The sequence below is a fragment of the Colletotrichum chrysophilum genome, assembly GCF_026319265.1.
Source record: "Colletotrichum chrysophilum strain AFK26 chromosome Unknown scaffold_2, whole genome shotgun sequence".
NCBI classification, from domain to species: Eukaryota; Fungi; Ascomycota; class Sordariomycetes; order Glomerellales; family Glomerellaceae; genus Colletotrichum; species Colletotrichum chrysophilum.
Genome location: NW_026517289.1, coordinates 779,731 through 806,320, shown reverse-complemented (window position 1 = coordinate 806,320; position 26,590 = coordinate 779,731). Strand labels below are relative to the sequence as shown.

Here is a 26,590-nt window from a genome sequence, read left to right as displayed (position 1 = left end):
GGACCGACAAGTTTCGAGTATACTCGCCGTACTTTTACCGCACCCGGGAAGCTCCTTGAAGCCAGGGTACTCAGTCTCAGTACCAAGTTGCGTAATCGTAAGGCAGAAAACGCACACTATCAGCGTTAGTAAATAGGTATACCACCAGTGCATTTTTCTCCTTTGCAGTTCTCCTTGAACAAGAAGAACAACCAGGGTGTTTCCTGCTTGGAAAAGTTTAGCTGCTCTCCAATCGATTCGAACAGCACCTAACGAATCGTTGAAAACCATCATAGACACGGACGCCAATTGCACAGCTAAAGTGAAGAAGACCTGGGCTTCTTGAAACTCGACGAGAGACGAGAAAAGTGCCACCGAAAATCGAGAAGCTCGCAACCTTTCCATCCAGGCCTCGGTACGTCCTTCGCGAGAGGCTCCTTGCCTATGGCCCCTTTTCTTCAAGCGGCGCACAGCTTTTGCTATTTTCACAGCGAAGGAATATTTTGGGTGTTGAGGTATCAAGATGGAAAACAGCATGAACCAAGCTCCCAAGGCAATCTGCATGATGTAGGCCATTGTGATCTAAAAGTTCCGTTACGAACGAGGGCCATCTGCGAAGGAAGTTGAACTTACACCTGGGCCTGAGATATCCGGCTCTGGCTCTCGCGTGACCTGGGCGCAAAGAGATTCCAACGGGGATAGAATCTTAGATAAATCTTCGACTTTACTGAAACTCTCTGGTAGGTCCTTGATATCCTCTCCGCAGGGGCCAAATTGATCCTCCAACAATCTACCATGTTCGGTTGTGGGACCTTGACAAGATGACCGCGTACATTCGAGAATCTGCCGGATAACTCCAAATCCATCGAATGAGTCTAGATCTCCGAATTCCAGACTTTGGTTCGCCTTTCGAATATTTCCCGGGTCAGTCTTATAGCCGCCTTCTTGCACTAGAATTGCAGATACTGCGATTGCAGCGCAGTCATATACTCTGCTTGGAGGAAAGAAAAGTGAATCCTTGCAGTGTTTGGCGTAGTTGTATTGCGTGGTATCGGAGTAGTAGTAGTAATCGGAAGACGTTTGATTCGCAATTTTTATTGTCAAAGACTGAGAATCATCGTTGGGTAATGTGTCTTTTAGCGCTTCTGGCCAGGTGAAGCCAGACGTCGCGTTGACCAAGGCATAACGGTCGCTCACAAGCTCTATGGCGAGGGTGTGATTTGCAGACATTGGACAAGCGAAGACACTATTTGGCCGAAGAAGAAGAAGGAGGTGAAGGACGAAAAGGAGAAGGAAGAGAAAGAGAGACAGCGAGAGTGTAAATTATCTTCGTCTTGACAGGAGCCGACAAGGCTGTCTGTCATGTTTTTTAATGTGCCATCAAAAATAGAACACCTGCCCTCGCAGCCTGATGCTGACCACCATCATTCTGCGAGACCACCATATTTTCGCATGCAACTCAGTCAGTTTCAATGTAAATCTCTTTATACGGCAAATCAAAAGCAAATCTATGATCCAATGATCTTTTCGAGATATTTCAGCCAATTCTCGCCAAGAACCTTGTTCATCTTCCCCTCGCTCCAGCCTTTCCTTGCCATTGCCACAGCCAACTCCGCCCGATCAGCCAACGGACCCAGAGGTTTGACAACTTTTTGGCTTCCCCATGGAGTCAGCCTTCTCGCATATCCCTTGTCTTTGTTGCACCACTCCAGAAATTCGCTCGGCCTCGCGTGCCCTTCGCTCGAGTCTGACCCAATGCCCACAAGGTCCTCCCCAATCAGACCGATAACATAGTCAAGCACATCGACATAATCGTCAATTGTGCTGTCGTTACCCTTGGGCATGTGTGGCCCGAACTGCGACAACCCGACAAAGCCACCCTTGCTACCAATGAGTTTAATCAAATGGTCTGACTTGTTTCGCGGGTGATCAACCAGCCCCCCCGGCAGAATGTGGGAGAAACACGGCGGCTTCCCGTCGGGCGCGTACACAATAACGTCCTCCGACGTCTGCGGTCCGACGTGAGAGAGGTCGCACACGATCCCAAGCTGAGCCATCTCGTCAATGACCTCGCGCCCGAACCCTGTCAGCCCGCTGTCCCGGGCCTCTGTGTAGCCACAGCCTGAGTAGTTTTGGGTGTTGTACGTGAGCTGCATCTTGCGTACTCCGAGGTCCCTGAACACGCGGAGGTAGTCGAGCTGGTCCTCGATGCCAGAGGTGTTCTGCCATGAGAGCAGCACAGCTGTCTTGCCAGCCTCCTTGGCAGCGCGGATGTCGGCAACGGTGTGCGCTTGCACGATCAAGTCGGAATGTTCTTCGAACCAGCGCTTCCACTGTACGACATTGGCGAGACTGCCACGGAGGCCCTCCCAGAGGCCGCAGGTACAAGAAACGCCTGTGATGCCGCCTTTATGCCAGGCCTCGAAAATGTCGCGACCCCAGTTTGCGATGTTGAGGCCATCGAAGTGAATGGCTGAGGCATAGATTGCTCGGGCATCCGATTCCGTCACCATGGTGTTTAACTTGTTGACGAGGACCAAAGAATGGCGTCAGATCCTAGTATTTCCCTGTTGGCTAGATTCAAATGGAGTGAAGTAGTAGGTGAAGCTATGATATTCAGGCGAGATCTCAATCTTGAACCAACGTTCGAAATCCCGAGAGTGAGTAGCAGCCTTCATAGAGATCCCACCGGCGCTCTACCGGGACCTAGGACAGAGATACGACATACTAACGGCCTGTCGGGGAACGTCCGGTAAGAATTCCCAGGAGTGGCAATCGGCCCACAAACGGCATGGGTTTCAACGGATCCTTCGATAACGCAATTGCGATGCCGAATTGAACCATCAGCATTTGATTTTCTTCTCATCTTTTTTCCCATTGGATCATCATTCCTGCGCATTGGAGCCGATTCAGTGGTTGCCTCCGACCACTGTGCAAGGTACCTTTAAGCCAAAGGCCGACCACCCATACCGCTATCGGGATAAAGACATGAATGTTCGGCGTCGGCCCGAAGATAGTCATCATGAAATTTCTTGGAAGGAAGCTTCATCGGGTATTGTTATCCCACGTGGGATTTGTGCTCTTGGCATCTTAAACCCGAGCTTGCCCCATGTCAGCCTGTCGCATTCATGCGACAGGTTATCAGAATCGGAGCTCCAATTGGATACATCGAAAGTCGAAATCGTCTTATTGATTCTCGATGCGACCGTCAAAGAGAGTATTTGTCGGGGCTTCTCCGACTGTGGCGGTTGACGCCATCACTGGCTGGCCATTGCAAGAGAATTCAGCCCGCTAACCAATGGCTCACGTCAAGAGCATACTCTTAAGACCGTCACCGATGTCGATTTCCTGATCTAGAACCACGGTACTCGTTGGTCTGCTGCTTTCACTCATACCTGGGTCGAGGACTGCGATCACAAAACATGGATCAAACGTCAACCAATGACGGCAAGGATGTCGTTTCTGTCAACATCGAGTCCGGCCAACGCCAGTCAAAATTATCGCTTCGAAAGAGAATTGCAGGAATTGTGTGGGATAGTCTCGACAAAACACCGGAAGAAAGACGTTTCATAGCCAAGATCGACTGGTGGATTTTGTCGTATTGTTGTGTCGCCTACTTCGTCAAGTGTGAGTTCTGTCTCGTGTGTTTTGACCCTGGTTTGATGGGTCGCTAACAATTTTCCAGATCTCGACCAGACCAACGTCAGGTGCGAATCCCGTAGCTAGCTATGACCTCTTGTAACAGCTTGACTAACGCAATTCACGCAGTAATGCATACGTGTCTGGCATGAAAGAAGATTTGGACCTCACCGGCAATGATCTCAACTATCTTACAACCTTCTTCAACATCGGCTACATCATCGGCCAGCTGCCCTCCCAGTTGATTCTGACACGCATCCGCCCATCGATATGGCTTCCGTCACTGGAGCTTATCTGGAGCTTTGTCGTCATGGGCATGGCCGGTGCGAAAAACGTGCAAACTCTTTGCGCCCTGAGATTCATCACGGGCCTGCTGGAAGCATCGGCTTATCCTGGAATCATGACTCTCCTTGGCAACTGGTATACACCACAAGAACTTGGGAAGAGAGCCTGTATCTTCCAGGCTTCATCTGCTGTAGCGCAGATGTTCTCCGGCTATCTCCAGGCTGGTCTCCTTGCTGGTATGGACTACCGCAACGGAGTTCGAGCCTGGCAATGGCTTTTCATCTTTGACGGTATGAATGCTTCCTTTCACAGTTACTGTAGCACCAGCTAATAGAAATTCAGGTATCATCGGCATTCCAGTCTGTCTCTACGGCTATTGGGCTATCCCGGATCAACCGACGTCGTCTCGAGCCCGGTGGCTCAAGCCTGACGATCGCAAAATGGCCATCGGTCGCATGGAAGCTTGCGGCCGGGAACCCATCCGCAAACTCACCTGGCGCACCATCAAAGACATTGCCAAGGGCTGGCCGGTCTGGCTCTTCAGCGCCATCTTCATAGCGCATGTCCTTGGAATCCGTATCTATGCCTACTTCAACGTGTGGCTGAAATCCACAGGCCTGTTCACGCCGGAAGAAATCAATCTGATCCCCACGGCGGGCTATGGAGCACAGGTCTTCTTTACGTTGTCCTATGCGTGGGCGAGTGACGCGATTGGTCTTCGTTGGCCTCTTGTCATAGTTGCTTGTACAGTCTCCATCATTGGTACGATAATCTTGAGCGTATATCCCGAGGATAACATACCAGCTATGATGGCCGCATGGATCCTCACCTTCCTCGAGACCGGAGCCGGGGCTCTCATCATTACTTGGGTCAACGAGGTGTGTTCTCATTCTGCAGAGCACCGTGCCGTCATTATTGGCGTCGTGGAAACGGCTGCGTTCACTTTTCAGGCGTGGGTTCCACTCTTGGTGTACAACACGGGTGATGCACCCAAGTTCCCCATTGGATACGAGATGGCCACGATGTTCTTTGCGTTGGAGATTGTTCTGACTCTGGTCATTCTCTGGTGCTCGAAGAAATGGCCCGTCCAAAAGATTGAGGTAATTGACGACGAGTGATGCTCCAAGATTCCACATAGTAAACAATCTTGTCCTTCGGCTAGATGTATTTGGCCCATTAGCATGCTCAATTGAATAAAGCGTTCCTCGTAAAACACATTTCGCTGTGAGTCAGTAAGACCGGATCTCCATACCAAGGGTGAAATCTCTTCAAGGTTATGATCTTCGATGAAATCGTTCAGTCGCTGTGATCTCGGAACACTCAAAATTTGTTTCTACTGTTCCAGCCCATTGTCCAGGCCAAGACAATGTTTGGCAAACAGTCGGATCAGACTGTTGTCGCTCGAATTATCATGTACAATCAGAATATCGGACGAATCTGTGAGTCAGAGTCACAAATGAGTCATCCAGGCTTCGCTGAAAACCGGACTAAGCCTGGATAAGCCGGACACGGCGCCCCGGCGCCGAAGGCCCCCGCCTGCCGCACCTTCCATAACCAGCTCGCCGGATCGGGGCTCCGGAGTGGGACCCGTTGGTGGATATCAGCGCACTGACCATTCCAACCCCGCGTTGCCCCTCACCGTCGTCAACCGCCTAATTCCATCGCAATCCGCCGGCAACACACTACCAACGCCAACCACTTGTGCTCCATATCGCAGCACCGGACCCGACCGGACGGAAACACCACGGATCCATGTCTATCTCCCGGGCGTCAGCATCCACATTTTTCTCGGCGTTTGAGTTGCCAACAACGGCTCATCTTACGGACTTCGATAAAGAGTCACCAGGCGCGCAACCGTCGAGCATCTGACCCGATCTCACCTCTCTCAAATAACCCCACATCCAACGGCCAACATGTCTCTTAGCAACGAAGATTGGGAGGAGATCCGTCAGGAGATTCCATCGACCTCGGAACCCTTCCTGGCACAATACATCAACGGCCGCGAGGCTCTTATCGCCCAGGAGCAGAAGTCTCGCTCAGATGCCTCCTTCCGCGCCAACTCCTCGCCGATTGTGAAGCGCGCGGCTGCCATCGTTGCTCGCATCCGCGAGGAGGAGAAGAAGACGACATGGAACGCTCAGGCTGAGGAAGACCTCGCAACCAGCCAGGGTCTGGCTCCTTTCCCGGGCATGATGTTCACTCTGGCGAAGCAGCGTCTCGAGACCACAAGACTTTGGCGTATCGTGCAAAAGATGCCCAAAGGATCGCTCCTTCACGCTCATCTAGACGCCATGGTTGACTTTGATTTCCTATTTGAGGTCTTGTTGAATGAGCCAGGAATGCACTTTGCAGCGAATGAGCCTCTATCGAACGAAAAGGCGTTGGCGACTTCGGGCGTTCACTTCAGATTCAGAAACAAGGAGACCAGCTCAAGAGCAGTCTGGGACAAGGACTACGTCCCTGGCGAGTTCAGACTGTTGACCACGGCGGCGGATGAATTTCCGGATGGTGGAAGGCCAGGGTTCTTGAAATGGCTGAAGGGACGCTGCACTATCTCCTTGACGGATAGCGTGGAACAGCATCATGGCATTGACGCGATCTGGCGCAAGTTTGCCGATTGTTTCACGGTGACCAACACCATCATTCACTACGAGCCCATTCTGAGAGCGTTCCTGAGAAGACTGATGTCATCACTGCTGGCTGACGGCGTTTTCTGGGTTGAAGTCAGGTAAGAGTGCATTTTCAACCCCACGAAGGTGCATGTTCTAACGTTGTTAGATTCACTTGGCCCCTGAACTACTGCCGAACCAGCCAAGAGGAGCCCGAGAAGGACTACAACCACATGTTCCAGGTCATTGACGAAGAAGTTAAACGCTTCAAGTCAGAGAACGCCGCCTTCTGGGGTCTGCGCACCATCTGGACAACCCTTCGTATCCTTCCTACCCGCGAAATTGTCGAGAGCATGGACAACTGCATCACCACCAAGATGGCTTGGCCTCACCTTATCGCAGGCTACGATCTCGTTGGGCAGGAGGATCTGGGACGACCCCTCCGCGATCTGCTCCCCGAACTCTTTTGGTTCCGCAAGCAGTGCGCCCAGGAAGGCGTCAACCTTCCCTTCTTCTTCCACGCCGGTGAGACGCTCGGCGACGGCGACGCGACGGATCAGAACCTCTTCGATGCCGTGCTACTCGGCACGCGCCGTATTGGTCACGGCTTCTCGCTGTACAAGCACCCGCTGCTCATTGACATGGTCAAGGATAAGCGCATCCTCGTAGAAAGTTGCCCGATCAGCAACGAGGTCCTTCGCCTCTGCGGCTCCATCATGTCGCACCCGCTCCCGGCGCTCTTGGCCCGTGGCGTGTCCTGCGCGCTGTGCAACGACGACCCGGCCATGCTGGGTCAAGACACGGAGGGTATGTCCCACGATTACTGGCAGGCGCTGCAAGGATGGGAGAATGTTGGCCTTGAGGGCCTCGGCTCGCTGGCGGAAAACAGCGTGCGGTGGTCCGCGTTCGAGGATGAGACGCCGGCGGAATGGACCGCTGGTGTCAAGGAGGCAAGCCTTGGTTCTGGTGTCAAGGCTGAGCGGCTTAAGCAGTGGTCGACCGAGTGGGAGAAGTTCTGTCTCTGGATCGTCGAGGAGTTCGGTGAAGAGTCCGACAAGGCGTAAGAGATGGGGGGGCCGGGTACTTCAACCGTCATGACAAGAGAGAGTGATCATTCAACAAAGAAATTAAAGGGGCGGGCGGACTAGAGGAACGTTAATTGAAGGGGAAAAGGCAACGGAATTTAGCATGTCTACAGCGGAGTTCAACAGTAATGGAGCTACATCAACTGGCTGGTCACATTGGTTTACGACTTCAACACCGCGGATACGGGGGCATTCAACGCGGCTCTGGAAATTGGGGGGTATAAAAGATTGAAGATAACACAACATACAATAGTAAGGCTACACCGTACGATAGGCGTCCAGCTGCCTTGATGGGTATCAAATTTCCCACCGTGCAAATCAAGATTTGAAAGATGGAATGACGTTGAGATACGATGTTCAATCCCTTGGACATGTTCGATAATCACCAATCGCACGCGGAAGCTCCGAGTAAAGGGCCCTGCAGCGTGCGCGCCCACGCCAAAGGTTCCTCCTCATGCCGTCACCCGGAGCGACGGCCCATCTACCGCTTTTGGGTATCCGTACATGTGCCAGGGTTCAGCAGCAGGTGTGAAATTGGCCGACATGATGATAATTGACCAATGGGAGTTTGTTACCAGCTCGTCGGAGCGAGGGGAAATGTCAGCAAATGTAACCCCGTTTGGGAGGCGCAGCACGGGGGATGGGTGGGTTTCCTGGGACTTGGGACCATGTGCGTCAACGCACCTGCGCTAATTCATGTAGTCGGAGCCGTTTCAGGGGACTTGGTTACTGCCTTTCGAATGGTTCGTCTGGTAAGGCTGATCGATGAAGTTTGCAGCTAAACCGGCTGAAGTTCGAAGGATTCTTAGGCTTCCAGAGCACCGATTTTGGGTGGCTTCCTCCGGAGATCGGTACTTCAGCTCTTCATGAGGCCTCCTTAGATTACTGCGGGCCTTGAGAAGAGGTTCACAAATGTTCATAGGAAAATAAGATGCAATAACAGCTTTTACGATTGACGAGCTATGAAAGTTGCTGCGATACAGAGTCTTGGGACTCAGTTGGTGCTCGTGGCACGACTTGCAGCAAACGTGTGATCTAAGTCGAGAGGCAGGGCTTTGCCTAGAAGTGATTCCATGGGAGCACATACATGATGCATAATGCATGTGCTTCGCAGTCTTGTAATTGTCAAATGAGAGTGGGTCAAAAAGAGGATGCGTACCACCACACCCAAGACGATGGAGAAGGTGGGTGGGAGAAAAGAAACCGTTACGTTCGTACATGCATCAAAGACCAGATGCATCTTCCCATCCCGGTCAACCAGAACCCCATTGCGACTCCAGCCAAACTCTGAAGCTGACGGGCTCAATATCGACAGCCTCGTTGAGATTTGTTTGGCGGAAATCGTACCGACCATCAGCGGTGGCGATGAGTCTCTGGATGTTCCACCACTGGTCCCAATTTTGCCTTTGTTCGTAACTAGAGAGGTCACTCTGCAGTTTGGAGTATCGGCGGGTCCTAAGAGAGAAGGCAACTGTATGGAATTTAGTGAAATGAACCTCATGAATTTGCGCTTCAGATTAAGGGGCGGAACGAAACTCACCTCCGCGGACATTGCTGCATTTAGCAAAGATGTCCCGAACAGACATCCTGTCTCCACGCATCCTGAATTCCCTCGGCCAGGTGCCTGGACCCAGCTCGATTGCAGCAGCAACGAACCGAGCAACGTCAGCGACTGAGGTCATGGATACCTGAACTGGCCTTCCTGAGCCGTTTGTCTCGATTATGTCGGCGGTTGCGTTGCCGACGTCGACAAGGTAGCTGCCCTGACCCTGTATATGCTGGTGAGCTCCCATTCCGTACTCTGCTAGACCGCCTGGAGCAAAGCGCTCGTATAGAATTCCGCAAGAGAATACGGTGTAATCCATCTTGCGAGACTTGGAGTTGGCATAGTGTTTCAGAAGCTCAAGAGCTTCGCTGGAGCCATAGTCTAGCGGATGGTCAGATGTTGACGGTCGGTGAGAAATGCAGCCTTCGAATTCGGCGGGGACAAATAGCCGGACACGGGAATGACGGGCAGCCTTGATGAGGTTGATCTGCTCCTGTCCGCGGATGGTGGATATGACGAGGTCGATTCCCATGAGGGCGAATCTCAAGTTCTCTTCATCGTCATAGTCAACGACGGCCACTTGACACTCGTAGCGTTGTTCAAACTCTGGTTTTGGCTGGGAAGATATGAGCTACTGTCTGAAAGAGAGTAAACATTGGTATTACCTCTCTCGAGAGAACGACCAGCGCGTTTGCTGTCAGAGCGATGTTGTGAGCGAGGATAGCAGCGAAACCACCGCCTCCTGCGATTGCAATTCTCATCATAGCTGCGGCAGTATATGTGCGTTGGGAGATGATCCTGAGGAACGTTAGAGGAGATGTGCTTTGGAGGTTTTAAAGATTTCGGGTTATATGTTCGCCGCTCAAGGGGCTATTAGCGGCGGCTCGTAGAGACGACTTGCCTTGTGTACGCCATTGCTGTAACGTCGTGGCCGTGAAGTCGAATCAGAATGTCGATATCTAGTCCACACCACCTGAGAACAAAGGCAGTGACTCAAGTCGCTATCTGAATGCTACTGGTTATTGTGCTACAAGGCAACAAGACGGAAAAGCCTATCGGCTCGAGTCGAGGTCCAATCTAGAGTCGACTACGAGCCCAAACACAACTGTGAAGGCGGAAGACTCCGGTGTGCGATGGCGACGAGTCGAGAGTCCAAGTCATGTAACTATACCCTCAAGGCATCCAGAGCGGCTTCAGAGTAGTTACTGAAGATGAAGTGGGGTCCTAAACTTCGCTGTGGTGTAGATCGAGTGGTCGTAGACGAGGTAGTCAACGCGTTGCGCTCCGGAGGTGTCCTGATCATATTAGCCATGAGGCAGAATGCCGTTTTCTTAATATCATGTACCTGCCCTTGTACTGGTAGTCGTAAACTGTACTTGCTCCGGGGGCTGATTTTAAGACCTAGTCGAGAAGGAGCAGCAAGGATGCCTGGCCCTGAGAAGCGGCTGCAGGTGCACACCCATACGGACAAGAGCCGACGTCCCAACTCCTGGGTCGCGGCACAGTTCTTCTCACCCCACAGCGGGAGTGTAAGTCATCTGAAACAATTCATCTGATAGCCACAAGTATGTCGTCTGTAACGTTGCCCGAAGTCGCGTCGTCCACCCGTCGTCATCGAGGGGTACGCCATGAGTCAACCCTGGCGTGAACACGCGATCAACGTCCGGCGAGACTAGGCCGTGGGGCCTGTAATTCTAGAATGATAAGACCAAACAGATTTCGAGTTGAGACATGCGGGAGGGCGAGAAGGGCGTGGGACAAGTTGGGGACACACTGAAGGGCGCCTGGGGCTGGTCCAGGTCGAGCATGTGCGCGAGAGACACTGGTCATGGAAATTTGAGTTCGTACTCACGGCCGATGACTGAGTTGACTACATGGCAACGACAATATCTCAGTGGACAGCAAATAGGCAGGTCGAAGGTGGTGTGGTGGGATAGTCCTTTAGCCCGGAGTCCGGCATCGAATGAGAACAGAAAGTGGGTGGTCTACGGCCAGACAGGTCCACTTCACCGAGGCTCAACCGGATGAAAGATACCAAGACAATTGCAGGCAGGGGCCTTTGAGTTCTCGGAAATGTAACGGTGCTGAGCATGCCGCTGCGACAGACGATTGGAAGGTATCGACGTTGGATCGAGGGGTAGTCGTGACGAAGTGTACAACGCGTTGCGCCAGCCTGCCATTGGCGCAAATGCTGACCGGGGGAACAGGGTTCTGTGTGTATACACAGCCACGGGACTGGATGCCTAACTTTGCAGCAATTGGATCAGAGAAATTGTTCTCTGGCAAGCCGACTCAAGACGGGTACTGTTGCAGTGACCGTTGTACAATGGAGATAGTCTGGTTGGGGGCCTTTTCGGTACGTACTTCAGCCCTATGCATAATTCCTTTGTGAATGCATAAGTAAAGGAGGGATTGTGCACGAACCAAAACATCCCCGTCTGTGCGTCAAAGGACTTGCTCCCCTGCACTGCACTACGGGAACTCACTCGCATCTCACCCAATCCCCATTCGTTCATCATCCTTTCCGCTAAACCAGGTCCAGCCTCCGACAGCAGAAGAATAACTTCGCCTCCATCCATCTCATCACAGCCTCCAGGCACTCCTTTGCCTCCATCATTTCGCGCGCCGAGAGAGGGAGCCCAAGTTGACGATGACCGGCGACGATGGGGACAGCCTTTCTTCGCTGATGCGCAACTTTCAAGCAGTTATCAGACGACCATGACTTTTGCGAGTAACCTAGATGGATTCTACTCGACGATGAAGACCATGAGCGAACCTCAGAGGATTAGCCTGCCGACTCTCCTCGAATCGAATCAACCCAACGCCATGCCCCCCACCTGTATCCATGCCTCAGCTGCTCTCCCGCCAAGATATATGGTCAATTCCAGCGGACAGGATGCGGCCAAACCACCTTATTATCTGATACAACGAGGGCCGGAGTGGCTATTACTGGCTCACTCTTATTTAATTATTGACCGAGGCCAAAGTTCTCCGTTTAGGCAAACCGCAACGGTAGGCAAACTTGTTAAGACCGACGTTGTGCGACTGGTGTTACGTGGGCCCATGGCGGGCCCATGGCTCTGACCAACGTCATCCGACCCTTCTTTTCCACCCCTCGACTACGAGCTGCCGAAGTCGTCATGATATAGGAGGCAGCCATCGCCGTCAAGAATTCCTACTTTTACTCAGCCAGACCTGGCTGACCGAGACTTTGGCTGCCTGCCGGATGACGTTGGGCTGACCTTTGATGGAGCTCAAGTATTCGCACGCGACCATATTGCGAACGCTATCTGGACGAGGTCAATATCACAAGAAAAGCGCCTGCGCAGCACGAGAACCCCGTTGGGGTATTTCAGAAGGGTTGCCTGAAAACGCATAGCCCGCCTTGAGACTATGAACCCGCAGTTTTGGAGACGTAATATCGGAAGCCCTTGGTTGTAACGGCTGGGCAATGCCAGTCCTCCGAGAGATGTCATACTGGTCGTCCGTGATGAGCCTTCTTATTCGCCAGAAGGCGCGGACGAAGTCGGTTGACATCGTTGACTTGCCTTGAATACGAGGTGCTTAGGCTATTTCCATTTGTTGTGTGCATGGCATTCGTTTCAAGTTGGAGTTGGCAACGGTTCGCGGATGCAAGATCCGACAAGCATCAGAGAATGATCGGATACAGGACGCCTGTGCCCCAGACTCTTACTGGTCCACCTGGAGCCGCAACACATGCCACGAGAACCCCCTTGGGAAGAGATTCGAGGGCACGAAAAGCCGGCACTTTGAGCGATCTAAACTTAACTGGTTCTGGACTGCAGACCTGTACGACTCGACGAAACAGAGCTGCATGTCAAGCTGGCCAATCACAGGCCCACGGTCGGCTCTCTGGGGATGACTCCGGTGATTCACGCAGCGGCATGCACGGTATTTCTCACGTGGGGGTGCAGGCAGAAGGCCAGGCAAACAAGTCCATTGTCCCGGTGTTTGAACTCTCGATTTCAATTGCGACCTTCGAGGAAGTCCTTTGCAAAAAAAAGACACTGGAGGGAAGAGTACTGGTGTTGAAGGAAGACGATGAATGGTGAAGGGAACCAACCTCTCAGTGTTCAGGGTTCAGGGATAGACCCACCTTCTAAATATGGCTAGTGTGTTGCAATCCTGCCCTCCCGCCTTCACCTCGGTGAGCACCACCCGGAAGAACCTTTGCTCCGCTGCCCTAATTTTTTTTCGCGGGCATTTTCCAGCCCACAACGAAAATCCACCTGTAGAATTTCGTGAAGTTCGGACTCCAGCGATCTCAGAAGACAAAAACCTCTCTTCCCTCACCACACCACAACCAACAGACGCAGGATCATACCTCTTTGCGTTCCACACATCCGTCCAAAATGGCTCCTCAAGCAGTATGTACATGATCACACCGCTTTGCTGTTGGCCAAGCCTCGAAAGAGGCGGCGGCGTGAAACAGTAGGCTAAGGTCATTTTTTCAACAGGCGATCAAGCGCACCGGCAAGGGCAAGGCCCAGAAGGTCACCAAGAAGGTAAGAACCCAGTCCTTTGAGACGCGATGCGATCCGGTCAACCACAGAAGGCTAACCAAATGACGCCCATCAGTTCATCATCAACGCTTCTCAGCCCGCCTCCGACAAGATTTTCGACGTCGCTGCCTTCGAGAAGTTCCTTCAGGACAAGATCAAGGTTGAGGGTCGCGTCGGCAACCTCGGCGACCAGGTCCAGATCTCCCAGCAGGGTGAGGGCAAGATCGAGATCATCGCCCACAACGAGCTCTCCGGCCGCTACCTCAAGTACCTGTGAGTATCCCCGCAACAGCTGGTACCCGCAGTCACATCACGCAGATTACTGACATTTCGTTACCCCGCAGGACCAAGAAGTTCCTCAAGAAGCAGCAGCTCCGTGACTGGCTCCGTGTCGTCTCCACCTCCAAGGGTGTCTACGAGCTCAAGTTCTTCAACGTCGTTAACGACGAGGCTGATGAGGATGACGAGTAAACGTGACCAGTAACATGGTTTCACGTGTGCATGGGTCGGGTTCAGGTTACTTGGGTCGGCATGGGCACTGTTTTTGGCAAGGTTAAAAATGGGAAATACCAAAAGTTAGCACCCTCGTGTGCTTGTTGATCTGCCACCACACATTTTCGTTCCTCGATGCATCCGTGAGAAGTATTTTTGGGTATCCTTTTACAGTCTATGATATGCGTGTGTCCACCCATGTCTATCCATGTCTCCTTTAACAAGTGTACACATTGTCTACTCTGGCAAGGCGCGCATGACACCCTCGAATGCTACCAGCGCCATCGCATTGGCAGGGAACGCCCGCAAAAAGCACGGCAAGAATCCGCGCCAGTATCCCTTCCATCCGCTCTCCCTATACACCGTGGTCGCCGCGTCCTTCCACCTCCTGAATCGCGGCGTGCCGTCGTTCAGCCCGCCTCCCAGCGGATCCGTCATAATGCGCTGCTTCACAACGTCCGACGGGTAACTCGTCAGCCAGAAGATCTGAGCACTCAGTCCTCCAGCCCAGAAGTTTATCGCCGGCGCGCTCAGCTTCGTGTTGTCCTTCATCCACCTCGAGAAGACGTCGTAACTGCCCCACCAGCAGAAGAAGAAACCCCTGAAAAGCAGCGTCGCGCTGAGACCGTGGTAGACGCCGCGGATGCCGTGGTGCGAGTAGATCTTCTTCAGGCAGTCGACGGGCCCGCTGTACAGTCGCTCGGCCTTGTTGGCGGCGTACTGGATCTGCAGGCGCGCCTTGACGTGCTCGACGGGCGCCGCGATGAAGCTGACGGTGCTGCCGGCCATGATGCCCGCGATGCCGTGTCCGTACGAGGGCAGGTTCTCGGGACCGGGGAGTTTGAAGAGGCGTTCGGCGACGAGGCGGCGGTAGACCGTCAGGGAGCCGAGCATGACGGAGTCCATGAACATCCAGCCGACGAGAGGCGGCGTGGCGCCTTTGTAGAGACCCGGAATTCCCTCATTGCGCAGTGTCTGGCCGACGCATTGGAGAGGTCCGCTGAAGCGGGAGGTGTCTGTCGTTTGGAGACGGACCTTGATTGTGTCAAAAGGGTGGCCGACTTCGCAGTGTCAGTGATTGAGACGAGCTGGCGACGCCGTGAGTAGTGAGTGACCAACCTGAGAGTTTCGCGATGCCGGAGAACACGCCGGCAACGAAGCCTTTGTAGTTCTTCACTTCGGGCTTGGGCGCCTGCTCCTGCCTTTGCCTCACGTCTGCAGCCATCTTGTCTGAGAGGGTGAGAGCAGTGCGATTGCGGAGTGAGAATTCGAGTGACCGGCAGGGATCCCAATTTATTTTATCGTCACTTTCCGTCGAGCCGGCGGAAGATTCCGAGGGCTTTACAGGAGAGAATTTGTCTCCTGGTTACCGCAGTGGCTATCACACAATATCCATTGCAACTTTGCGATCAATCGAGAACGTCGTATACACCTTAAGTTATTAACTCCGTCGTCATGAATCATGAAGCTCTTTGGCTCGCTAAACAAAAGGAACCGACTCCGGGGTCGGATAAGCTTGTATCGGACCGACGCTATGGATAGATAGATACGGATGGTGTAATCGCATACACATCTAGCCTCATTGGCCCGTTCGTTCAACGCGTCATTGCTTTGCTGCGCGCCGCAAATAATCTAATGAAGCTGCTTCAGCGGCGATGGGATATCGTCGAGTCGGGGAAATGAGCCCCATACCGATATCTCCGCCGTCCATCCCGGCACCTCGTAGCCACGATGTTGTCCGACTGGTCCCGGCCGGTACACCCAGGTCCTTTCCGACTTGGGATGAACCGTTGATGTAAGCATCAATTCGACTTCAATCTTGGGTATGACTGCAGCGACGGAACTCAACTGCTTGATCATTTCGAGATGGATATGACCGGGCACTGATGTTTGCTGAGACAGTGGGATTTCGAGTCGAACATGGAACTGCTTAATATTTTTGAGTGATGTGAGCCTTTGACATGCTCCAGCCCAGCTGGCGAGAATTTTCTTCCGGGATGATGGCTTGAATGCGCCGTCGCTACTAAGCTTGACATCAAGTGACACTTTGTTGAGGCGAGACGAGAGGCCATTTGCCAAAACCCCATTGGAAACTCTGTCTAAAAATAATTCAAGCGAGAAGAAATCTTGAATTGCAAGGGAATGGTCGCAGTGAGGTGCGACATCTTCGTACATCCGTCGGCATACAAGGAAAAGAGGGAGTGGGTAGATGATTTGATCGTGAGGGCGCCTGATCAAGTCCAGGACAGACTTGTAAAACGCGTTCCCGTCGTCGAATCTTTCGGCTTTGAAACGTGCAGCGAAACGTTGTGCCCTGATCTCGGTTCCCTTATCGTCGAATATGCCGTTGCATGCGATTCGTTTCAATTGTTGAGGGCTTCTGGAGGGGATATTGCCGATATCGTTGAATGAGGGTATGCCTCCGACATCAGTATAGATGAGCTGTGGTGAGTTGATACGAGGAAATGCGAGTTCGTAGATTTCAATTCGGATTTCCCAGGGGAGATGAAAGAATGGCGCTTGCTCCTGATGATCTAGCGCAGCATCAATCGCAGAAGAATCGGTGGCCACGGGGAGTTGTTCCGTCATGGCTTTGTGGTCACAGAATAGACGATGTCCGGGATTCAGTTAGTTCATGGTATAATGCAGCGAGCTTGGCTGCTGGAATATTTAAGTATAATTGCGCTGTAGCGCCGCAGGGCTGGTCATGGCGATGGCTACACCAGAAAGAAAAGTGCAGATCTATATCCGAAAATACCTAGCCTAAGATAAATGACGAGATGATCTTGTTGGTTCTATCAAAGAGCCAGAGGGGATCGCAGAGCTTGGATGCTCCTAACCGGGGTCCATCCCACTACTTTTGATGCATTTAAACAGAATAAGGACCGTTCGGTGGACCGTGCGGAGGTACGCGAGACGTTTTGGGGGAATGACAGGGGTCCAGAGCTTACCCCCCGATTTTGAGAGCTCCTGCCTCAGCGTTCAGACTGACGTCACGTGGAGCTGACGTCCATTCACTGAAGCAAGCACCAGTCAACCCCGTCTGGCCAGGACAGGAACTTCGGTCCATCACACCTTCGAGGTCGCAAGGTCACCCCAAACTTTCCCCAAACATTGCGACTGTTGACCAAACCCCACGATGAAAGCGATCTACGCCGTTCCGGCGACTTTTGTCCTCGTCTATAGAGCCTGGTCGCACCAGTCGCTGACCCCCGCAGGCATTGTGGCAGCTGTCATTACTGCCATTGCTCACGCCTACCACCCATGGAACCTGCCTTTCGCCCTGCTGTGCGTGTTCTTTCTCGCTGGTACAAGGGCCACTAAGGTATGCGCGCTGCTTCTGTGGAGTGGCAAGTTCTCACAAGCAGCAGGTCAAGAAGGATATCAAGGCCACTTTGACGGTCGCTTCCCAAGGCACGCCGGGAGGTGAAGGCCCGCGAACCCATGTCCAAGGTCAGTCAGAACGTTCCCAAAAGCCCTTTTGAGTATGCGAACCGATCTAATACTTGGCAATACAGTCTTCGCGAACTCCCTCATGGCCTCGTGCCTGTCCCTTCTTCACGCCTACCAACTCAACAAGCGAAAGGATGCGATCCTGGACACCACGACCCCGAACCCCTCCGGTACCCTCTGCTTCTCCTGGGGAGGAGACCTCCTTGTCATCGGTATCATTGCAAACTACGCCGCCGTTGCCGCCGACACTTTCAGTTCTGAGCTGGGCATTCTGGCCAAGAGCGAACCTCGACTGATTACATCCCCTACCTTCCGCAAGGTCCCGCGGGGCACGAATGGAGGTGTGACGCCATTGGGAATAGCAGCTGGAGCCCTCGGATCTATGATCATTGTCACCACTTCGATGGTCTTCCTCCCTCTTTGCGGCGAAGGCACTGCTGGGAAGGTCGGCAGTGGACTCAGTGGCTGGACGACGCAGCAGCGGTCGACACTCATGCTCGGCCTGACTGCCTGGGGCGTCCTTGGCAGTCTCCTCGACAGTGTACTCGGCGCCGTCTTCCAGCGCTCTGTCAAAGATGTGCGATCTGGCAAGATTGTCGAGGGCGAGGGCGGCACCAAGGTTCTGATCTCCGGCGACTCGTCGGACCACGCCGATAAGAACCAGAAGCGCGCCGCGGTCAAGGCTGCGTTGCTCCACGGAGAAGGCAAGGCCGCTGTGGAGAAAATGGAGAAGACGGACAGCGCCATTGAGGACATTGACGCCCCTGAGATGAGTGCAGACGCCACGAGATATGATCCCAAGGACAAGCACCGCAAGTCTAGCTTCGGCGACGCGCAGCCTTCGCGTGTGATTGAGACTGGATGGGATCTCCTGGACAACAATGATGTCAATTTCCTGATGGCATTCACGATGAGCATGGGTGCGATGGGAGTGGCCGGCTGGTATTGGGGTGTGCCACTGGAGAGCATCTTGGACGCCTAGACTTGTATTATAGCGTGATGAATAAAGTGTACATTTGGCAATATTTCCTGCGCTTACGCTTGCGACAGTAGATCGCCATGCGTAACTGCGAGAGCAACAGTGTCCAACTTATTGAGCTATCTCGTCGCATTTCCCGGGGCATCCTCAATCTCAAGACCTGGGCGCGTAAGGATTCAGATCATCGTTTGAGCAAGACGAATTGCGAAGGCAAGCAGCAGAGATGGCATTCGCAAAACGTACGCCACTGCAGAAAGCGCACGAGTGACCAGTGGAAGTAAAGATGTCTTCCCGCGAGAGGGCTCGTCGCAGCTCTTGTCAGGGTACAATCGTGGAGTGCGGAGAGTAGAGAGTAAACACCACAAAGGTGCGAACTTACGCGTCACGACAGTACATCATAATGACTTGCGACAATCTCCTTCGTTCAGCAGCGCATCGCGCAAGCGCACTTTATTGACCTCCACGCGCAGGTGAAATAGCATGGATCAATAGCATCAAAGGGTCAAAAGAGTTCACCCACCGGTGTGGGCTACATCTCTTGGTGCTTATGCTGGGATATCTTCATCGCTCGGATCGGTGTGGCATTACTCGGATCGGTGAGGTATCGGTCGGTCGGGGGGGTAGCCTGTCGTCGAGTAGGCTTCGATCGGGATTCGAACGGTCGACCTTGGCGATTCACCAGCTAGTTTGACCTGACTTGTCCCGCCTGACCAAGATGCCTTCTAGTGGTGAAAGTCTCTAGACGATTTGGAACAAAGTAGGGCAGGGTGCGCTTCTGTTGATTCTACGGTAGCGAGGGCGCGTGACGCGCGGAAGGTTGGGATGAAAAAGGTGAAGGTGAATATGAGGTGAGGCGGGCGTGGAAGGGAAGGAGCGGATCCAGGGGCACGCCTTCCTCACCGGGAACCGCAAGTGAAATCTAGAGACCACAAGTGCGGGACGGAAGACACGACTGGAATCTCCTCTCTGCAACATCTGCCCTTCACCCCTTCACCTGCTCCAACACCCTCTTCACAACCTCAAAGTCCCTTTCGACATCGACCCTCCAGCTGCCCACCGCAACCCGGACCGCCTTCTTCCCCTTCCAGCTGGTCCCGCTAACGTACATCTCCCTCGTGCCGTTAATCCGTCCGACAAGTTCCTCATTGACACTCTCATCCTTCGCGCGGAACAGGACCACCATATGCGTTGTGTCCTCCACGCTCCAAGCCCCCTCCGGCAGCAACTCGTACGCCTCCGACTCGCGGATCCACGACGCAATCTTCCTCGCCAGCAGGACCATCCTTCCCAGAATCGCGGCGAGACCTTGGCGTCCTTCGGAGCGGAGCACGGCGTAGGCGGGCAGCGCGCGGAAGCGGCGCGAGTTCTCGAGGCCGATGTTGAGCGGGGACGGTATGCTGGAGGGGCCCGAGGAGAGATACGCCGCGTTGGGATTGGTGAAGACGGACGTCAGAGTTTCGAGGGACCGCGTGAAGAACATGCCGCAATCGTAAGGCTTGGCGGACACAGTTAGTGTCTCTTTGGTTTTCGGAAAAGGGGGTAAGAGGCTGATATAACGTACCACGTTCAGAAGCTTATGCCCGTCCACCGTAATGCTGTCTGCGAGTTCCAACCCGGCCGCCATGTCCTTGATCTTGGCAAACTCGGGGCTGTCGTCCAACGCCCGCGCAAAGATGCCAAAAGCTGGACCCATCAGCATCGCCTTCCAGACGTCACTCAGGGGTTGGGGATACGTTACCTCCATCCACATGGATCCAAGCTCCAAACCGGTCCGCCAGCTCTCTCAACTTCTTCATCTCCTCGAATCCAGTCGCGAACCGCCCAGTGTTCACCTCTCCCGCGCTGACAGCAATGATACTCGCCACGCCCTCCCGGCCTAACTCCCTCTCGACAACCTCCAAATCCAACCTCCATGGCTGGTCGTCACTCACCCTGACTTCCTTCACACCCCCTCTGCCCAGCCCGACAACGCTGGCCGCCTTGAACAGCGAGCTGTGCCCCATGCTGGTCAACACCTGAATCTCCCTGACCCCCGCCGCCGCACACGCCCCCAGAATCCCCATCTCGCCCACATTCCCCCCGCGCCGCGCGACAACCGCCTCCCGCCCGCACGCGAGACCAAGGACGTTACTCGCCGTCGCCCCCGTCGTGAACGTTCGCCCCTTCCACACCTCTTCCTCTCCAGGCTGCTCCAGCGCAAGCACGTCCGCCAGCATCCGCAGCGCCACGCTCTCCAGCTCCGTCGCCACCGTCTGGCCCGGCAGATGCACCTGCACGTTCTGGTCGAACGCCGTGACGATGTTGTCCGCGGCCTCGGCCACAGGCAGCGTCCCGCCCGTCACGAAGCCGTAGTACCGCCCGCTCCGCGCCTGGCCGTTCAGCCCGGGCACGATCTCGTTCAGGATATGCGCGAGCGTCGCCTCGGTGCCCAGGGGCGCGAGGTATCCCGCGTCGCCGGGCCGGGGGAGAGACTTGGAGGCGGCCGAGAGCGCCGTCGCGGGCGGGAGGGTCGCGGCCTGGTCGTCGTCCGGGAGGGCGGCGCGGAGCCGGGCGTGGAATTCAGGGGATGCCATGATGGTTGTTGAATGAGTGAGTTCTCGACTGGATGTTGATGACTGGATGTTGATGACTGGCGTGGCGTGTGGTACGTGAAAATCAGGATGTATTACCAAACAGCGAACGAGCAGCGCTTATGTGACGACGAGCCAGCTTCGGGAGCCATCCGAAGGAACCGCCGGGGTTTGAGTCATTACGGGATTTGAAGTCGGTGAACCGGGGCCCGGCAAGGTCCATGTGGGGAGGTCGTAAGCACCGATCCGATCCGGGTCTAGTGTGGCCCGGCTTTGCCCGGGAATTCCGATCTCGGGACCGTCTGGGAACCCCCGTGTGGGTGGAAACTCGAGTTCCCCGCGGGCCACTCTGCGAACGTACGCAGTTCACGACAAACCATATCAACTAAACTCTAATGGTAAAATCAGATGGCAGAAAACTGTCGACATATACACGGGAACCAAAACGGAGAATGTGAAAAAAAAAGTTGACGTATCCACAGGGAGATCCCTCGTTATCATGTGGACACCAATGGCCATGGGATGTAGATCTCCAGCGTCCCAAATCGACGTTATCTTACAAAAAGGACATTTATGTACAAGAAAAACCCATCACGACCGGCGCCTCTCACATGTGTCTTGCGCTGAGGCTGGCGAAGGCGTCAGGGCTGTGTCGGCCGTTTGTCCATTGCATATCCGTAAAAGCCATACTCTCCCGGCTCACGCCAGTCCTGCGCGGACCAACGTCCTTCTGGGTCATGACGGGCGAAGTCGGTCCGTTAGACAAAAAGGGGTTCTTGGTCCCTGCAGCTGGTCCGTTGGCTTCTTGGCCGGCCTGGGGAGCCACAGCGTTCTCTGCCTGTACAGGTTCCTGCGGCTGCTGCTGGAACGGCTGAGGGGCCAGCTGCGGCATGTTGTACAGCGCCAGAATAGAGGCCTTGTCAGGTCTCTGAGGCTGTTGCGGCTGCTGGTACAAGGGCTGCTGAGCGGGTGCCTGCACCTGTTGTTGCTGAGAAAAGTCTTGTCCTGGCCACTGGTGCTGCTGTTGCTGCTGCTGTTGTTGCTGAGGTACCTCCTGCTGCTGGACTTGCGGCTGCTGCGGCGGTTGCTGCTGCCATGGTGACTGCTGCTGGAACGGTGACGACTGCAGAGCTTGTTGCTGGAAGGGCTGCGACTGAAACGGCTGCGACTGGAAGGGCTGCTGCTGGAAGGGCTGCTGGTGCTGTTGCGGTGTAGGCATTTGCTGCTGCCTTGTCGGCTGCGAGGCCATCTGTGAGAAGAAGGGGTTGGTGTTCTGCGGCGAGAGCGGTCGCGGCGACGTGGTGTAGAAGTTCGACTGTGTCTGCTCGGGGATCTGGCCCAATGATGGAGATTGGATTCTCGTGGGCGATCGAGCGAAGGGGTTGTTTGCGAACGCGCCGGTCGTGTTCACGGCCAGACTCTGCTGCGGAGCAGGCTGCGTCTGGTTCGTGAAGAACGGGTTGTAGCCCGTCGACTGAGGCTGGATCGGTTGAGGCTGAGGATATGTCATATTACTATTAAAGTTGATATGGCTGTAGTTCTGCTGCGCTTGCGGTGCCGGTGGTGTCATGGACTGCTGATACATCTGCTGCTGAGGCTGAGCAAACGGCGGCTGGGACGCTGGAAGACCGCCTGTGTGATGCGGGAATAAGGGTTGAGCGGGCGCCAAAGACATGTTGCTGAAAGCCTGGTTGAAGTCTTGCTGAGTCTGACTGGGGGCCCCGAAAGGGTTGTTGGCGTAGGGATTCTTGTTGGCCAAAGTTCCAGTTGACTGAGAAGACTGGGGTTGAGGCGGGAGCAAGTCGAATGGATTGTTGCTAGAGGCCGTCGAGGGTGACTGTGGGTGGTCGCTGAATGTTTGCTGCGGCGCTGAGAGACCGCTTGATGTCGACGACAAGTTGGCGTGCGAACGCGTTGCGCGCAAAGAGCTCTCGCGAGGACCCGTCAGAGATGGAGACCTCCTATCAGTCTCACCCAGACGCACCAGCGTCTCAATGGCTCGCTCTAAATTGCCGTTGACGCCCTTGAGCACCGCAGCGTTCCGTTGATTGTCCGGGAACCCCATATCCCTGAGGCTGGCCAGCTTTCGCTCGGTGTCCTCTTGCTCGTACTGAACGCTCAGGCCAAAGACCTTGGACGGTTTATTGGGGAGTTCGCTGGGCGACGGGCTTCGGGGCATATCTCTAGGGTTCGAAGCGTTGCGCATCGCGGCCTCTTTCTTGGAGCGGGACGACAACGGGAAGATGGACGAAGCAGATCTGAATCCGAACTTGCCTCCCGCCTTGGGGGGCAGAGGTGGCGGGACACCTTCGTCTGAGAGACCCGAGTGTTGTTTTCTCGCAGGAGCCGGGTTGTTGTTCATGTACTTGGATCGGATAAATCGCTCCATCGCGGAGTCGGCCTCATCGGCGTCGACTGGGACTGGTGGTTTCTTGTTGTCTGGGTTATAGATTCCGTTGGATCTGACGTTGCCGACTTTCTTCATATTCTACAGATGCGCCGCGTTAGGTGCGACAGCCACATAATAACGAGCACAAGGTGGACAAACCTCGACTTGCTCATTGGACCAACTGTCCATGCTCAAGGATTTCACCTTGGAGATGTGCGTACCCAACTTTCGATGGATAGCGGCACATCTCATGCAAAGGAATACGCCTAGCTGTGCACCCTGTCAGTATTGGTCCGTTATATGCCGCATCGTCGTCTATCGGAACGGGGTCGCATCGATAGGGCGCGGAAGGGGTTGGCGGTGCTTACACTCCATGAGGCCCATGCTGCGAAGTGCTGTCAGTATCGAGAACCGGTCTGAGCGGAAGGGCACTGTTGCACCTACCTGGGTTTCGTGCTTGACAGTCGGCGCAGAAGTTGTTTCCCGGGACCGTCTGGACCAGATCGTGCAGGACTTTTTCGTTACGCGCCTGCTGGCGCTTGCTGAGGACGCCCGTCATTCTGGAGAATGTAGTGCAACGGTCGACGTTGGGGGCAGGTTTGGCGCGCGCGCAGTTCGGTGGGATTCGTGGGAAACAAGTTTGGATTGGGCGAAGGCGCGGTTCCTTGGGATTGGAAGGTAGATCGAGGGGTTGTCGGGCGAGCCAGGGACGGCGGCAGGTAATTGGGCAGAAAGATGGGATGAGGAAGGGGTATTAAGAAGCAAGGTGTACCATGGAAATTATGCACTGGGGAAGATGGAACCCGATGTCGAAGGAGGAAAGGGAACCGCGACGACAACCATGGCCTCCGTCATGCGTCGGGAAGGCTGAGTACTGTGTCGAGTTCGAGACGAGTCGAGTCGTATCTGAGACCGGTTCGATGGCAGCGAATCAGTATTGTGGAGGAGGGCCAAGGGAGCGGAAGCAGAGGTTGTTCGTCGCAGCTGCTTTGAGTGTTTGACGACAGGCCTCGGCGCGGATGGAGCGACAGGAGAATGCCTTCGGAAGCAAAGAAAGACAGCCAGACACAAGGCACCGGTCCACCAGGTCTAGCAGATGTGCGTGTGTTTTGGTCAAAGGTGGATTGGGAGTGCGGCGTTGGAGGGTGAGCGTGGGTGGTTGTGGTTGGTGGTGCTGGTGTAATACGGCAGCGTAGTGCGCGACTCAGTACGGATAGCCGTGGGAAAAAAGGAGACGATCGATCAGCGGTACGGCAGCAGCAGCAACAGCAGCCAGAGAGCCCGGGAAGCGGAAAGCCAGACTGGATACCAGTGCAACTCGCAATGTGAGTGCTGCGAGTGCGAGGAGGGGGGAGGGAAATCGCAGGTGGAGTCGGTCTTCTAGCCGAAAGAGGATAGTGTGAATGACCTTCGTGAGTGCTGGACTGGGGCTGGGGGCGCAGGCTACCTAGGTACGGGTCTAGACAAAGAGGGGGCCCGGTGACTAAGGTAGAGTAGGTAAGGTAGGAGGAATAATCAATAATAATCAATAAAAACCACACTGGCAGCCAGGTCAGACCATGCCATCATGAAGGACACCCGTCCCGCCTGGGTAAGGTAGGCAGTCAGCACCCATTGGTATTAGCATTGGCATTGGCATTGGCACTGGCACCGGCTCAGCAGCACGGCCAGCATCAGCACCTACGAAATAAATTGAATTGGCAGCGTGGACATGGAGAGGAGCGAAGAACGCGTGGAAGTGGATAAGGTAAGAAGCAGTTCCCCACCCCATATTCGGCTGTCCGCGAATTGGCTCTCGGCTGGCCCATGTACCAGGCGTGAATGCGGATCCCTGGCCGTGTCCTCGCACCTGGTTGGCCAGCCGCAGCTCAGGATGGCTGGGGCGTTGACCCTTTCCCGCGGAAACAGGCCCGACGATTATCCGGTGAATGTGTAGGTGCTGCGGGTGCTGCCGAGAACGCGACTGGTTCTGGAATGGAGGGCAGGGATGTTCAAGGTTGTCTTCAAGTCTGCGCTCCACCGCATCTGAGCCTTCTCAGGGGTCCCTCTCTCTCTAGACATCTTTCACATGAATTTTCTTTTTTTACGCTGTTGTTGCTTTCGGGGTCCTGCCGGGTTTGGGGGTCAACCGGGCATGGCAATTGCCCACGGTCATATCGAGTGTTGATTCGCGTTTCCAGACCTACGGGACCTGTTTGATTGGGTCGTCGTTTCAGCTGCTGCAACTCGCCTTGTGCAACGGCCTCGCGACTGCAGATTGCAAGACAGAATGACATAAGATGCCGTCTGACCTCATCGCTCTGACAAGTCGGCATACATACGCTGCCGATATCTCACCCTGTGATTCCGAGATATTACTCAGCTGCCAATATCCAACTTGACACCAGCTTGCCGTGTTAGCCAACAACGTCCGGTGTCTCCGAGGGACAAGCGTGTCTCTGTTTGATGATGCGGCTGTCTCGGTCTCTGCAGACAAGAAAACGACCCAGAAAATGACTATCCGCTGTTGCCGGTGTATGGGTAGGCAGGGCAGGTACTGCAGGTTTGTTATCGTGACATCGGGGCCCTCTCGCAGCCGTTTCAACGCTTTGTCCCCGAGCTTCCATCTCGATGGAGGGAACCTGGCTGGCGTATATGCATGCATAGTACGAAGTAGAGCCTACTTGCAGTCACAACCAAAGACCGTGGGCTCGAAACTGTGTCTGGTGGGTTCAACTCGGCGTTCTGGGGCGACCTGGTCAATACCGGCGATAGATAATCTTATATGCTAAGGCGGAGCTTCACTAGACAGGGCTGATGGCTCCGATCGGCACAAGCGGAATGCCGGTCCGCGTGATCGAATAGGTTACGACCAAGTTTCCAGCGAGCGGGAGTACGCGGATGTCGCGCTCGCGCCCGTACCCGTGGGTTGGACAGGGCAGGCGGGCACTGCGTAGCGAACCGTCTCACAAACGCCCGGACGGCGACGGACGACACTAGCTGCCGACCTTCTTATCTAAGCAATCCATGGGCACCAATATCGGGGACCCCAGATAAGGCAC

At 54.5% G+C, this 26,590-nt stretch overlaps 9 protein-coding genes across 9 annotated transcripts; 4 read left to right on the top strand and 5 right to left on the bottom strand.

The window, feature by feature from the left end:
- Positions 1-1,487: 1,487 nt before the first annotated feature.
- COL26b_000575 (uncharacterized protein) lies at positions 1,488-2,492 on the bottom strand (the record flags this gene model as incomplete). The annotated part of the gene is made up of 1 exon (XM_053173542.1): positions 1,488-2,492. One exon carries the CDS (start codon positions 2,490-2,492, stop codon positions 1,488-1,490), a length of 1,005 nt encoding a protein of 334 aa, XP_053042590.1.
- Positions 2,493-3,401: 909 nt separating this feature from the next.
- COL26b_000574 (uncharacterized protein) lies at positions 3,402-5,021 on the top strand (the record flags this gene model as incomplete). The annotated part of the gene is made up of 4 exons (XM_053173541.1): positions 3,402-3,606; positions 3,665-3,686; positions 3,748-4,193; positions 4,246-5,021. 4 exons carry the CDS (start codon positions 3,402-3,404, stop codon positions 5,019-5,021), a joined length of 1,449 nt encoding a protein of 482 aa, XP_053042589.1.
- A 795-nt stretch (positions 5,022-5,816) lies between these two features.
- Positions 5,817-7,576, top strand: COL26b_000573 (uncharacterized protein; the record flags this gene model as incomplete). Its single annotated transcript, XM_053173540.1, has 2 exons — positions 5,817-6,631; positions 6,715-7,576. The coding sequence occupies 2 exons, from the start codon at positions 5,817-5,819 to the stop codon at positions 7,574-7,576; spliced, it is 1,677 nt and encodes a 558-aa protein (XP_053042588.1).
- Positions 7,577-8,850: 1,274 nt separating this feature from the next.
- On the bottom strand, positions 8,851-9,907 carry COL26b_000572 (uncharacterized protein; the record flags this gene model as incomplete). The annotated part of the gene is made up of 3 exons (XM_053173539.1): positions 8,851-9,068; positions 9,138-9,759; positions 9,809-9,907. 3 exons carry the CDS (start codon positions 9,905-9,907, stop codon positions 8,851-8,853), a joined length of 939 nt encoding a protein of 312 aa, XP_053042587.1.
- Positions 9,908-13,516: 3,609 nt separating this feature from the next.
- On the top strand, positions 13,517-14,137 carry RPL22 (60S ribosomal protein L22; the record flags this gene model as incomplete). Its single annotated transcript, XM_053173538.1, has 4 exons — positions 13,517-13,531; positions 13,622-13,669; positions 13,743-13,939; positions 14,011-14,137. 4 exons carry the CDS (start codon positions 13,517-13,519, stop codon positions 14,135-14,137), a joined length of 387 nt encoding a protein of 128 aa, XP_053042586.1.
- Positions 14,138-14,395: 258 nt separating this feature from the next.
- COL26b_000570 (uncharacterized protein) lies at positions 14,396-15,383 on the bottom strand (the record flags this gene model as incomplete). The annotated part of the gene is made up of 2 exons (XM_053173537.1): positions 14,396-15,219; positions 15,278-15,383. 2 exons carry the CDS (start codon positions 15,381-15,383, stop codon positions 14,396-14,398), a joined length of 930 nt encoding a protein of 309 aa, XP_053042585.1.
- A 1,914-nt stretch (positions 15,384-17,297) lies between these two features.
- Positions 17,298-18,593, top strand: COL26b_000569 (uncharacterized protein; the record flags this gene model as incomplete). The annotated part of the gene is made up of 3 exons (XM_053173536.1): positions 17,298-17,483; positions 17,530-17,611; positions 17,677-18,593. The coding sequence occupies 3 exons, from the start codon at positions 17,298-17,300 to the stop codon at positions 18,591-18,593; spliced, it is 1,185 nt and encodes a 394-aa protein (XP_053042584.1).
- A 979-nt stretch (positions 18,594-19,572) lies between these two features.
- On the bottom strand, positions 19,573-21,163 carry COL26b_000568 (uncharacterized protein; the record flags this gene model as incomplete). Its single annotated transcript, XM_053173535.1, has 3 exons — positions 19,573-20,085; positions 20,152-20,273; positions 20,329-21,163. The coding sequence occupies 3 exons, from the start codon at positions 21,161-21,163 to the stop codon at positions 19,573-19,575; spliced, it is 1,470 nt and encodes a 489-aa protein (XP_053042583.1).
- Positions 21,164-21,767: 604 nt separating this feature from the next.
- Positions 21,768-24,108, bottom strand: COL26b_000567 (uncharacterized protein; the record flags this gene model as incomplete). The annotated part of the gene is made up of 4 exons (XM_053173534.1): positions 21,768-23,648; positions 23,709-23,819; positions 23,918-23,934; positions 23,994-24,108. The coding sequence occupies 4 exons, from the start codon at positions 24,106-24,108 to the stop codon at positions 21,768-21,770; spliced, it is 2,124 nt and encodes a 707-aa protein (XP_053042582.1).
- Positions 24,109-26,590: the final 2,482 nt, after the last annotated feature.